A 13,325-nucleotide genomic window follows, 5' to 3' on the forward strand; every position below is an offset into this window, starting at 1 on the left:
GTGGGGGTGTCGGTCTTTCCAGAAAATCAGGCAGGCATCAGGAAAGAAGGGGCGAGAACCCGGGGACGCGAGAGGAAGGGGGCGAGGGGGCGCCCAGGGAGGCGGAGGGAGCGAGAGGAAGGGGGGCTGAGCCACGGCCGCCACGGCCCCCACGCCCGCCGCGCCCCTCCACGTCCCAGGGCGTCCCCTCCCGGAGCTGGGACCCACTGCGACCACCACCTGCTGGGCCAGGGTCCGCGGGCTCAGGGGTCTGCAGGATTAGGGTCTGCGGAACCAGGACCCGTGGGACAAAGGTCTGTGGGGCGCGGGTCCGCGGGGTGGAATTCAGCGCGCCGAGTCTGCGTATGGCCGGGGTACGAGGCGCTCGCCGGCGCTCCCTGCGCAGGGTGGGCAGGACCGAAGCTCGCCGGGAGGCTGCGCGGAGGGCGGGCGGGGACCCTCGGCTGCCGCTCCCACCCCCGCGGGGCCGCCCCCGAGCCCGCCCTCCGCCGCCGCCCTCGCCCTGCGTCGCCGCCGGAAAGTTTGCACCGACCCCGATCTGGCAGCGCCGCGAAGACGAGCGGTCACCGGCGCCCGACCCGAGCGCGCCCGGAGGACGGCGGGGAGCCAAGCCGACCCCCGAGCAGCGCCGCGCGGTGAGCACCTGGGCCGCGGCCCCGAGGGGACGTTCGGGAGTCGACCCGGTGGGGACAGAGACTGCGGGGCGGGCGCGGCGGGGCCGGGGGCGCGGGGAGCGGGGAGCCGGCCGGGCGGTCTCCGGGGTCCGGGCTGGTGCGCTCCTCAGTCCCGTCAGACACCCCCGTTCCCAACCCCGGCTCGGACACCACCCGGTCCTGCACCGTCGGGCAGGTCCAGGGGTCTCAGCCCCTCCCCCGTTCTCTGGTCCTGGGGGGCGCGGCTGGGGGCGGGGGTGTCGCTGGCCGCCTGGCGCCCTGCGGCGGCCACACTGCAGCAGCCACACTCCCCACTCAGGGCCCCGCCGCCCTGGGGAGCGCACAAAGCGCCGCGGAGGCGTCCCCGAGGCTCGGGGTCTCACCAGCGCTGTCTCCCCTCGGTGGGCTCCTGCCCCGAGGACTGCCCGGTGGCACCGGCGCGGCCCAGGATGGGGTGAGGGGTGTCTGCGCCCCGCCTGGCCGCTCCTCTTCCGCGGCCCACACTGGCGACTTTGACCCCGGCAAGCGGGTCACTGCCCTGCCCGGCTCCGGCCTCTCCGGCGCCCCACCACCCGGCCGACTCGGCCACCGGGCTTATGCTCCGACTCTGAACAGACTGACCCCGGCCCTCTCGGCGCCCGCATCCTCCAAGGACCGGCCAGGGCTGCTCTCTGCCCTTGGTATTGGGGACATCAGGGTTGGGGGGTCTGGGTGCACCCAGGCCGGCACCCAGGCCTGCCCCGCCCCCACGGGGTGAGGGCGCACGGATAGGGCTTTGTCAACAGCCTGTGGCCCCTGATCCCGCCCCGGTGCCCTGACCTTCCACTACCTTCTCTGGTTTCACAAAAACATCCCGGCTCCCATCCCGGAGCTCCTCAAAGCGTCTGAGAGGCCCCTTGCGGACGCCCTGGGAGCCCCGCTGCCTTCCAGGACCAGTGGCCGCTCCACCCATCCTGGGGGCCCAGCTCCAGGTCTGCGGGTCCCTCAGCCGCCCCCAGTGGGAATCGCTGGAGCCTGACGCAGCCAGGAGCGCCCAAGAGTCACGTGTTCTGCCAGGGAGGACATGGGACAGGACACGGGGTGCCAGCCCTGCAAAGCGGCCGGGGCAGTGGAGCTCAGGTGGCCCTAAGCCCTGGTGGTGGCTGGTGTGGCCCGGCAGGCAGCTGTGGGAGGGAGGAAGGGGGTGGCATGCGGTGGGGGTCTAGGGAAGGCGGGCAGGGCACCTCGGGAGCCCCCCCATTGGGCACCTCAGGAACCCCCCACATTGGGCACCTCGGGAACCCTCCCATTGGGCACCTCGGGAACCCCCCACATTGGGCACCTCGGGAACCCCCCACATTGGGCACCTCGGGAACCCCTGCATTGGGCACCTCGGGAACCCCTGCATTGGGCACCTCGGGAACCCTCCCATTGGGCACCTCGGGAACCCCCCACATTGGGCACCTCGGGAACCCCTGCATTGGGCACCTCGGGAACCCTCCCATTGGGCACCTCGGGAACCCCCCACATTGGGCACCTCGGGAACCCCCCACATTGGGCACCTCGGGAACCCCCGCATTGGGCACCTCGGGAACCCCTGCATTGGGCACCTCGGGAACCCTCCCATTGGGCACCTCGGGAACCCCCCACATTGGGCACCTCGGGAACCCCTGCATTGGGCACCTCGGGAACCCTCCCATTGGGCACCTCGGGAACCCCCCACATTGGGCACCTCGGGAACCCCCCACATTGGGCACCTCGGGAACCCCCGCATTGGGCACCTCGGGAACCCCTGCATTGGGCACCTCGGGAACCCTCCCATTGGGCACCTCGGGAACCCCCCCTATTGGGCACCTTGGGAACCCCTCCCGTAATTCTCAGCTGACTCCAAGGCCTGAGAAGGAGCTTGGTCACCTGGACTGTGAAGGTGGAGGGTGGGGTCCCTGGTGGGTCGTCCCACCTACCAGCTGTGTCGCCGGAAGGGTAATACGGAGCACTGTGGCCCCGGGGAGCCCCGAGTGGCAGCTCCACAGCTGGGAGTTTCTGTCCACTCCTTCAGTCAACATTGATCCTGGGCTGACCAGGGCCCGGGGGTGTCAGTGTCTCCTCTCGGGGGAGAGGGCTGGGTGAGATCAACAGAGGAGCCTCCCTTCTTCCCTTCAGGCTGGTGTCACCTTCAGTGATGGGGCAGGGTCCCCACTTGGGAAGTTAAATCGTCGTCCCCATCCCAGGACCACAGCAGCCTCAGCCGTGCTCTCCAGGCCAGGCTCTCTCATGGGTGCTCAGCTGGAAATTGGTCCCCCCCCGGCTCCACCCACCCCTGTTGGGATGAGGGGCTGGAGTTTCCCTACCCATATGGGACCCACCGCCCGCAGGGAACGGAGGACCCTCACACTTCTGCACCTCCTGCCTCACTATCAGAGACCCAGTGGAGAATTGCCCCCCACCTCACCTCTTGTATTCAGAGGCCCTGACCCCTAGGGATCCGGGACTAGGGGTGCCCTATGGGGAGCCCACCTGTGGCCTGTGGATGCTGAGCTGTCGGGGGAATCCTCCAGGATCTCCAGCCCCACCTTCCCAACCTTCTGTTGAGGCTGGGGGGACACAGAGCCCCACTCCCTCTTCCTCCCCACTCCTGGGTCCTGACTGTTTCAAAGAAAGGCCTGGGGGACTGGGCAGCCAACCCCTCCCTCGGCTCGCTGGGGTCTCCAGACTGGCTGCCCGGCTGGAAGGTGGGGCCCTGGCACGCCAGGACCTCATGTGTGGAGGCACTGGCTTGGGGGTTGCTCCCAGTGGCTCTAGAGTCAACATGACAGGCATTGAATGGCTCCTGTTTCTCTGGCAGAGTTGGGGCAGAGCCAGGCTTGGCCACGCTGGGCTCTAAGGGGCTGTCATTTTGCCCAGGGAGCTCCTGGCTGGGCGGTCCTCCCCCCAGGGTGAGCACGCGTCCCCCCAACCCCCACTTCGAGGCCCCCAGGCAGGGAACAGCTTATCAGCCAGTGTCCTTCCTCCTTGTCCCCTGCCTGCATCTCCATCTCCACCATCCACCCTGCTCCAGCTGCCCCTTGTCCCTCTCCCCGTCCCCTGCCCAGAGCCCCAGGTCTCTCCTGCACCCCTGAGCCTGCCCACCTAGCAGTGCCCCTCGTCCAGGGCCCCTCTGGGTTGGGGGTGCACACAGCCGGGAGAGGCGGCTCCTGCTGCTCCTCACCCAGCCCGGCTCAGTGGCCGGAGCCGCCCAGGGCAGTGGCAGCAGATGGGGCTGTTTGATCAGGATCAGGGAAGATAAGGCCCCTTGCATGACCCCAGAGCTGGGGACGCCAAAACTGCCCCTCCTCCCCCACCCGCCTGCCGCTGTCTCCGCCAGGGAGAGGCCCCTACTCTGTGGGTCCTTCGCCCCAGCACCAAGCCTGCATGGCTGCTCACCTGGCTCAGGAACTGGGGATCAGCGACACATGGGTCCTGCCTCCCATCGGCCCCTACATGAGCCCAGGGTCCAAGGGCTGCGGTTGGGAGCTCTTTAGCAGTCTGTGACGCAGGTGCCTGTCCCTGTCATTCAGCTGTCACACTGCTTGGGGCATCTCAGGCCCCGTTAGCGGGGCAGCCCCAGGTGGAGCTGGCCCCACGCGGGCTCACCCAGCCGCTACCTGGAGGAGGCTAAAATCCAGGCTGTCCCGTGGCAGCCAGCAGTCCAGCCCTGCCCGGAAACCCTCTGCTCCAGCCGCAGCCTTCGCCCATCTCCTTGCCCCTCTCCCCGGCTTCCCCCTGGCACTGCCTTCCAGCTGGCTGGCCCTCCATCTGCCCAGCCATCCATCCACACCTCTTATTCCATTTGAGGGTGCCCCAAAGAAGAGCCCGTCACAGCCCGGGGGCTCACAGCCAGCCACTCGCGGGACCCCACACATGCACGCGGACCCACGGGAAGACCCTCCCTGCTTCTCCCACAGAATTCAGTTGGTGCAGAAACTGGGCTCTGTAGCAACGAAAGGCCGATTTGTGTAGCTGTTGCCACCCCGAACTCCCAGCTCAGATGCTGGCTGTGGCGTGGGGACCAGGGGCTGTGACTCCCACAGCCCTGGCAGGCACCACGGGGGATGTCCTCCCCACCCTGTGCCCCCACCCTAGGCCAGCTCCTCCTCCGAGCCGACGCCCGCAGTGCTAATCTCAAAGGACTGTGCAGCCAGCCTGTGGCGTCCCATGGGATCCAGGAAGCCCAACCGAGCCTTGCACGGCACCCATGAGGCACCTAGGCACCCCGGTGCTGGGCAGGGGGCACGCATGTGACACAGACCCCTGAGTGTGGGCCCCACACACTTGGCCTGGCACAGCTGCAAGCCAGCCCAGCCACTTTGCTCGCCGTGGCACTGGGGCCAAGTGATGGAAGGTCCAGGCACCGCCACCCTCACGCTTGGCACATTGGCTCAGGTCAGCCTGGCAAGCCAGCTTTCCCAGGGGCTAAGAATAGGTGAGGAGGATGGTGAGGAAGCGGCCGGGGGCTGTCAACTGAGGGAGGAGGTCATCATCTGGGGAGGCTGGTCCCCCACCCAAGAGCATTGGGTCAACCTGCAGGAAGGTGGCTGCCACCAGCAATGAGACGAGGGGCTCTGCGACCCTCAGAGCTGCCAGCCAGCCAGCCCTGGGTGGCAAGAGTGACTCCTCCTGGGGTCTCCTCCCTATCGCCCTCTTTTTTTTTTTTTTTTTTTTTGAGACGGAGTCTCGCTCTGTCACCCAGGCTGGAGTGCAATGGCTTGATCTCGGCTCACTGCAAGCTCCGCCTCCTGGGTTCACGCCATTCTCCTGCCTCAGGCTCCCGAGTAGCTGGGACTACAGGCGCCCGCCACCACGCCTGGCTAATTTTTTGTATTTTTAGTAGAGACGGGGTTTCACTGTGTTAGCCAGGATGGTCTCGATCTCCAGACCTCGTGATCCACCCCCCTCGGCCTCCCAAAGTTCTGGGATTACAGGCGTGAGCCGCCGCACCCGGCCCCCAGCTCCCTCTTTATCCCTAGGACCCTGAGGCTCAGAGGGGCAGCTTCAGGGGAGGACACCCCACTGGCCAGGACGCCCCAGGCTCTGCTGCTCTGCCACTCAGCTGCCCTCGGAGGAGCGTGCACACCCACCAGGACTGCATTGCCCCAGCTGTGCAGCCCCTGCCAGATGTGGGAGGCAGCTAGCTGCCCAGAGGCATGCCCGCCTGCCAGCCACAGCGACCCCTGCTGCTGTTGCTGCTGCTGCTGGCCTGCCAGGTGAGGACTCACAGCACCCTCAGCACCCAGGGGCCCTCCTGTGAGGACTGCACACTGATGGCTCTCTGCCTGCCTGCCTGCCTGTCTGTCTGCCCGTCTGCCTGTCTGTCTGCCCGTCTGTTGGCCTGCCTGCCTGCCCGTCTGCCTGTCTGCCTGTCCGTCTGCCTGTCTGTCCATCTGTCCATCTGCCTATCCATCTGCCTGCCTGTCTGTCTGCCTGTCCGTCTGCCTGCCCGTCTGCCTGCCTGTCTGCCTGTCTGTGTGTCTGTCCACTGTCCATCTGCCTATCCATCTGCCTGCCTGTCGGCCTGCCTGCCTGCCTGTCTGTCTGCCTGCCTGTCTGTCTGCCTGTCTGTCTGCCTGTCCGTCTGCCTGTCTGCCTGTGTGTCCGTCTGTCCATCTGTCTGTCCATCTGCCTGTCCATCTGCCTGCCTGTCTGCCTGCCTGTCCGTCTGCCTGCCTGTCCGTCTGCCTGCCTGTCTGCCTGTCTGCCCGTCTGCCTGTCTGCCTGCCTGTCCGTCTGCCTGCCTGTCTGCCTGTCCGTCTGCCTGTCTGTCCGTCTGTCCATCTGCCTATCCATCTGCCTGCCTATCTGTCTGTCCGTCTGCCTGTCTGCCTGTCTGCCTGTCTGTCTGCCTGTCCGTCTGCCTGTCTGTCCATCTGTCCATCTGCCTGTCCATCTGCCTGTCCATCTGCCTGCCTGTCTGTCTGCCTGTCTGTCTGCTTGTCTGCCTGCCTGTCCGTCTGTCTGTCTGTCTGGTTGCTTGTGCATGTGTCCCCCAGCCACAGGTCCCCTCCGCTCAGGTGATGGACTTCCTGTTTGAGAAGTGGAAGCTCTACGGTGACCAGTGTCACCACAACCTGAGCCTGCTGCCCCCTCCCACGGGTGAGCCCCCCACCCAGAGCCTTTCAGCCTGTGCCTGGCCTCAGCACTTCCTGAGTTCTCTTCATGGGAAGGTTCCTGGGTGCTTATGCAGCCCTTGAGGACCCCACCAAGGGGCCCTGTCATTCCTCAGGCCCCCACCACCGTGGGCAGGTGAGGTAACGAGGTAACTGAGCCACAGAGCTGGGGACTTGCCCCAGGCTGCAGAGCCAGGAAATAACAGAACGGTGGCATTGCCCCAGAACCGGCTGCTGCTGCTGCCCCCAGGTCCACATGGGTAATACCACCTACAGCCCCGTGGAGTTTTCAGTGGGCAGACAGTGCCAGGGCATGGAAGGTGGGACCCAGGGGCCTGGGAGGGCTCGGGTGGAGAGTGTATATCATGGCCTGGACACTTGGGTTGCAGGGAGAGGATACGGCTGGAGGACTCACCCGGGAGGCAGTGCCTGGGTTCGGATGAGGGAGGCAGCCACCACTGGGCAGAGGGGGACAGGTGTGGCAGCCACCACTGGGCAGAGGGGGGCAGGTGTGGCAGCCTCCACTGGGCAGAGGGAGCAGATGTGGCAGCCACAGGTTTGGTGGTGCACCTGGGAAGGATGAAAATGGCATTGGGGTTCAGCCCCCAGAGAGGGAGGTGCTGAGAGAAGGTCACGGAGAATGGGGGACCCCAGTGTGGGTTTGGGGCACATTTGAGATGGGGGGTCTCCAAGGGAAGGTGTCCTGCAGAGCTGCAATTCAGGGCTGGGCTGGGCGTGCTAGCGGAGGCTGGTCCAGGGGAGGTGGATGGTCAGGTGAGGAAGGTGGAGGTCAGATGGGGGAGGTGGAGGTCAAGTGGGGGAGGGAGCAGCCCAGGCCATGTCCTGGGGGAGGTGACGGCCGAGCTCAGGCTTCCAGAGAGAGGAGAGAGGCCTGCTGAGGGAGCCCCTTCTCCCACCCTGCCCTGCCCTGCTCTGCCCTGCCCTACCCTACCCTGCAGAGCTGGTGTGCAACAGAACCTTCGACAAGTATTCCTGCTGGCCGGACACCCCCGCCAATACCACGGCCAACATCTCCTGCCCCTGGTACCTGCCTTGGCACCACAAAGGTACCCATAGAGGGGAGGAACTGTGGGAGGGGCGGGCCCGGGGTGGGGCTGACCCCAGCCTCCCCCCACACCCCCAGTGCAACACCGCTTCGTGTTCAAGAGATGCGGGCCCGACGGTCAGTGGGTGCGTGGACCCCGGGGGCAGCCTTGGCGTGACGCCTCCCAGTGCCAGATGGATGGCAAGGAGATTGAGGTCCAGGTCAGTGGGCGGCAGGCAGGCGCGGTGGGGCTGGATGGGAACGGGCATGGGGGCCCCCGCCTGGCCCTCACAGGCCACTGTAACTCGCAGAAGGAGGTGGCCAAGATGTACAGCAGCTTCCAGGTGATGTACACAGTGGGCTACAGCCTGTCCCTGGGGGCCCTGCTCCTCGCCTTGGCCATCCTGGGGGGCCTCAGGTAGGATTCCGCCAGCGCCCGGGGCGGCCGCAGAGGACAGGGAGGAGGACGGGCGCTGACTGGCTGTGCCCACAGCAAGCTGCACTGCACCCGCAATGCCATCCACGCGAATCTGTTTGCGTCCTTCGTGCTGAAAGCCAGCTCCGTGCTGGTCATTGATGGGCTGCTCAGGACCCGCTACAGCCAGAAGATTGGCGACGACCTCAGTGTCAGCACCTGGCTCAGTGATGGAGTGAGCCCCCCTCGGCGGCCCCAGGCAGGCGGGTGGGTGGGCAGCCAGGCAGGTGGCCACGTAGCCGCGCTCACACTGCACCTGTACCAGGCGGTGGCTGGCTGCCGTGTGGCCGCGGTGTTCATGCAATATGGCATCGTGGCCAACTACTGCTGGCTGCTGGTGGAGGGCCTGTACCTGCACAACCTGCTGGGCCTGGCCACCCTCCCCGAGAGGAGCTTCTTCAGCCTCTACCTGGGCATCGGCTGGGGTGAGTGGGCTGGCATGAGAGGGGGTTAAGGCAGGCTGACCAAGCCTTTGGGACCACAGCTGCTGCCCCCCACAGGTGCCCCCATGCTGTTCGTCGTCCCCTGGGCAGTGGTCAAATGTCTGTTCGAGAACGTCCAGTGAGTATGAGCGGCTGGACAGCCTGGGGGAGGGACCGGGGGACTGGGGTGCGGGGCTCTGGCCTGAGGCAGGGAGGGGCCGGGGATGAGCCTGGTGCCTGGGGAGGGGGTCATTTGTGACCTTCTCCTTTCCTGAGACCCGAATTAGATCCTGGCAAAATCGGGACGGGGGTGCTGAGGGGTGGAGGGGCTGGGGGCTGTGTCCCAGTATGTGAGTGGCCTGGCCTCACAGGTGCTGGACCAGCAATGACAACATGGGCTTCTGGTGGATCCTGCGGTTCCCCGTCTTCCTGGCCATCCTGGTGAGGAAATGAAGAGCCAGGAGCGCACCCCAGGCCCCTCCTCCCTTGGCGTCCTGAGGCTGCCCCAGGAGACAGCAGCATCCTGTCTGAGAGCGCTGGGAGGGAGCCGGCACCCAGACAGGACACCAGGACACTGGCCAGCACCCTGGACACTGAGCCAGGCTGTTCCTCCCTGGCTGTGTGCCCACCAGCCCCAGGGCTATGTGGCCCAGGGCCTATCTTGCTGCCAGGCCCACCTGCAGGAGGGTCAGGTGGGGCCTTCCAAGGGCACAGAGCTGTCCCCTGGGGCTCGGGATGCCCCTGACTCGCACCCTTCTCACACAGATCAACTTCTTCATCTTCGTCCGCATCGTTCACCTGCTCGTGGCCAAGCTGCGGGCGCGGCAGATGCACCACACAGACTACAAGTTCCGGTGGGTGCCGCGGCGGCTGGCGTCTGGAGAGCTGGAGACCCTCAGGGCCAGAGGGCAGCTGGGGGTGGGGACTCCAAGCTCCACGTGGATGGTGCGGGCCAAGGGTGGGAGCGGTGGGTGACTCAGGCGCTGCCTCTGCAGGCTGGCCAAGTCCACGCTGACCCTCATCCCTCTGCTGGGCGTCCACGAAGTGGTCTTCGCCTTCGTGACGGACGAGCACGCCCAGGGCACCCTGCGCTCCGCCAAGCTCTTCTTCGACCTCTTCCTCAGCTCCTTCCAGGTGCCCGCCCGCCCGCCGGCTCCCCCGCCCGGGGCGCAGTGTGCCACCCCTGACCACCCTGTCTCTCCAGGGCCTGCTGGTGGCTGTCCTCTACTGCTTCCTCAACAAGGAGGTAGGTGGGAATGGGGGCATCTGAGACCATCAGCACTGGCCGTCAGGGTCAGGGGCAGAGAGAGGCACAGGGATGCCAGCCCCACCCCTGCCCGGGGGTTGGAACACGTGGGGCCCAAGCCTTTCCCTCCCCCTGCTCTTATTGGGTGCAGTTGCCATGGCGCTGGGTGTCAGGCCCCCAGGACAGGTTGGCCTCAGCCCCATCGCTACGGTGTCCACCGTGGGGGTCCCCAGGTGTCTGCAGACTGCTTTCCGTGGCGATGCTGGGTGGCATAGCTGTGCCCAGCAGGGAGCTTGTGTCGCTCTGCACCCCTCAGAGCGGAGACTGGGCATCTCCGATGAGGCCCCCAGCAGGTCCCGGTGGGGTGGAGAGGACAGGCAGGCCCTAGGACTGGCCTGCCCCGTCCCCCTCCCCAGGTGCAGTCGGAGCTGCGGCGGCGTTGGCACCGCTGGCGCCTGGGCAAAGTGCTATGGGAGGAGCAGAACAGCAGCAACCACAAGGCCTCGTCTTCGCCCGGCCGCGGCCCTCCCAGCAAGGAGCTGCAGTTTGGGAGGGGTGGTGGCAGCCAGGATTCATCTGCGGAGACCCCCTTGGCTGGTGGCCTCCCTGGATTGGCTGAGAGCCCCTTCTGAACCCTGCTGGGACCCCAGCTAGGGCTGGACTCTGGCACCCAGAGGGCGTCGCTGGACAACCCAGAACTGGACGCCCAGCTGAGGCTGGGGGCGGGGGAGCCAACAGCAGCCCCCATCTACCCCCCACCCCCAGTGTGGCTGTCTGCGAGACTGGGCCTCCTCTCCCTGCACCTGCCTTGTCCCTGGTGCAGAGGTGAGCAGAGGAGTCCAGGGCGGGAGTGGGGGCTGTGCCGTGAACTGCGTGCCAGTGTCCCCACGTATGTCGGCACGTCCCATGTGCGTGGAAATGTCCTCCAACAATAAAGAGCTCAAGTGGTCACCGTGCATGTCCTGGAAAGCAGGGCTGGAAATGCTGGGGCCAAAGCAGTGGGGGATGGAACAGCGGTGGGTGGTCAGCGCCAGTGCGGGCTGTTGAAGGGTCCCCCTGCTGTCCCAGTTCACACAGAGTTGGCACTGGAACCCCAGAGGATCCCGAAGGCAGCCAGCCTGTGCCCATCTGAGCAGGCCCTGGCCACCTTCCCATCCTGGTTCTGGCGGGCAGTGCCCCTGGACGCTTTGGCCACCAGAGGGTCACCATTCACCAGCAGAGACGTGAGGGGCACAGTGGCTTAGGCGGCATGAGGCATCACAGTCCCCTGACCGACCCCATCAGCACTGGATTCACCCGAGGGCGTCTTCTCCCTGGAGGCCGTGAGGACACTGGCACCTGGCTCATCGGCCCGCCCTTCCTCTGAGCCTCCTGGCCTCCGCTTCATCTCAGCTCCAGCCCCCTCGGGCAATTTGCAGGCCACGTAGCAGATTGAAGCGGGAAGAAATGGGCCTGAACACTGCCGCGGGTCCAGACGACGGAGGAGCGCAGGTTGCCCAACCTCTGCACAGGACCCGGGGTGCGCCACACAGAGAGGTCCGGCCTACGCCAGTCCTCGTGCCACACAGAGAGGTCCAGCCTACGCCAGTCCTCTTGCCACCTCGTGGTGGGTGGGCGCCCTGCTTGCCAGCCAGGGAGCACCAGGAAAGAGCTGCCTCCTGCGTGCTGGACACAGGAGGTGCTTCAGGGTGGGGTCTCCCATTGTGTGGGGCCCAATCTGAGTCTAAGGGCCCAGGGACCACACAGCGGGGGTGGAGACAAATTCAGGGTAGAAACTGTGAGGGGCCTGTGGTCAGCCCCCGGGGGGTCCCTGCAGCAGGCACTGTGAGACCTGCTGATGTGTGTGCATGGGCTGGGGAAGGAGCCAGTCAGGTGCCCCTGCTCTGAGGAGCTGCTGGGAGGTGCTGCTGGGCCCTGGGGGAAGGGGTGCTCACAGCCCCTGCCTGGGCCACGTGGGCTGGAGCCGCTCAGGCAGAGCCGGACTAATTGGGGCAAATGAGGGGACAGGAGGCCTCTGAGGAAAGGTAAATAGAATTACTCACCCGCCAGGCACTGGGGCCCTCCTGGGGGGGCCCTCACCCTGCCACCCACCACAGGGCCTGCATGCAGCAGGGAGGGAAGTGAGCTGATTAGGCAAGGCTGGATCCTTCTGGGGCCCTGGGGTTGCTGTGATTGGGACGGCAAGGCCAGGAGACGGTCCCCTGAGCTGCACCTGCTGGAGGCCTGTGATCTCAGACCTTAAGGCTTCAGGCCAGCTCTACGCCCCTCCGGCCTCAGGTCCTGGCTCTCCTCCGAGCCCTGGATGCCCGGGTGCCTGTGTGGGCACGAGGCTGCTCCGAGTCAGCACACGGAGGTGGACATTCTCCTTCATGCCAGCTGAGCTCAGGGCTGGTGACTGCCCTGGGGAAACTGCCCCTCACCTGGGACCTCCTGACAGCCCTCCCCGTTCCCGAGTCCCTCTGCCCTTGTCCTCTTTCACCCCTGTCCCACCCTCATCCCTAAGGGAACTGGAGCAGGCTGGTGGAGTTGGGCGGAGTTGGGGACTGGCAGGGGGTGGACTCACCCAGGCAATAAACACTGGCCCTAACCAGGCAGTCCTGAAGGCAGGTAGGTGGAGGGACTGTTTTTTTTTTTTTCTTTTTTGGAGATAGAGTCTCACTCTGTTGCCCAGGTTGGAGTGCAGTGGCAGGATCTTGGCTCACTGCAAACTCCGCCTCCCAGGTTCAAGTGATTCTCTGCCTCAGCCTCCCGAGTAGCTGGGATTATAGGCGTGTGCCACGACACCTGGCTAATTTTTTTTTTTTTTTTTTTTTTTTTTGAGACGGAGTTTCGCTCTCGTTGCCCAGGCTGGAGCTCAATGGCGCGATCTCAGCTCACCGCAACCTCCGCCTCCCAGGTTCAAGCGATTCTCCTGCCTTAGCCTCCCTAGTAGCTGGGATTACAGGCAGGTATGTGATGCCCGGCATCCCAAAGGGGTATCTGCAAGAGTTGGGTGCTGTGTGTGCCTGGCTGGGAGGGAGATGACCTTGATCCCCTGGAATCTGGTGTCTGTGGACACAAAAATACTACTAAAATGAGAGTGGAGACCAGGAAAAAGGAAGACACGAACTACATGAAGGACCAAATGTAGGAGAGTCAGGGGTGCGTCACAGGAATAGGGGAACTTGAGCCAGACAGAAGGCTCAGCAGAGACACCCTCAAGGGGATGAAAGGGATTGAGTGCACTAATATTTAGAGGAGAGGGTTCAGGACTTGATTAGTGACTAGTACATAGAAAACTAAACAAATGAGGCTGGGTGCAGTGGCTCATGCCTGTAATCCCAGCACTTTGGGAGGCCAAGGCGGGCGAATCACCTGAGGTC

The 13,325-nt window shown here is 65.3% G+C and overlaps 1 protein-coding gene across 4 annotated transcripts; it reads left to right on the forward strand.

Annotated features, from left to right (window-relative positions):
• Positions 1-274: 274 nt before the first annotated feature.
• GCGR (glucagon receptor) lies at positions 275-10,974 on the forward strand. Of its 4 annotated transcripts, XM_057300253.2 has the most exons (14): positions 287-635; positions 5,639-5,875; positions 6,659-6,761; positions 7,735-7,842; positions 7,920-8,041; positions 8,132-8,238; positions 8,314-8,470; positions 8,561-8,720; positions 8,796-8,856; positions 9,089-9,158; positions 9,483-9,571; positions 9,713-9,851; positions 9,922-9,963; positions 10,380-10,970. In XM_057300253.2, the coding sequence occupies exons 2-14, from the start codon at positions 5,816-5,818 to the stop codon at positions 10,593-10,595; spliced, it is 1,434 nt and encodes a 477-aa protein (XP_057156236.2). In that variant the 5' UTR covers positions 287-635; positions 5,639-5,815; the 3' UTR covers positions 10,596-10,970. The 4 variants fall into 4 exon arrangements, with proteins under 4 accessions (XP_063454882.1, XP_057156236.2, XP_063454884.1 ...); XM_063598812.1 differs by having other exon boundaries at positions 275-635; positions 5,639-6,761; positions 8,314-8,720; positions 10,380-10,973; XM_063598814.1 differs by lacking the exon at positions 287-635 and having other exon boundaries at positions 2,251-5,875; positions 8,314-8,720; positions 10,380-10,974.
• Positions 10,975-13,325: the final 2,351 nt, after the last annotated feature.

The sequence above is a fragment of the Pan paniscus genome, chromosome 19 (genome assembly GCF_029289425.2).
Source record: "Pan paniscus chromosome 19, NHGRI_mPanPan1-v2.0_pri, whole genome shotgun sequence".
NCBI lineage: Eukaryota > Metazoa > Chordata > Mammalia > Primates > Hominidae > Pan > Pan paniscus.

Coding starts and splice junctions, on each gene's coding strand:
- GCGR (XM_063598812.1), top strand. CDS start 5,816: ATGCCCGCCTGCCAGCCACAGCGACCCCTGCTGCTGTTGCTGCTGCTG. Junction 7,843..7,919: donor CCTGCCTTGGCACCACAAAG/GTACCCATAGAG, acceptor CCACACCCCCAG/TGCAACACCGCTTCGTGTTC. Junction 9,964..10,379: donor ACTGCTTCCTCAACAAGGAG/GTAGGTGGGAAT, acceptor CCCCCTCCCCAG/GTGCAGTCGGAGCTGCGGCG.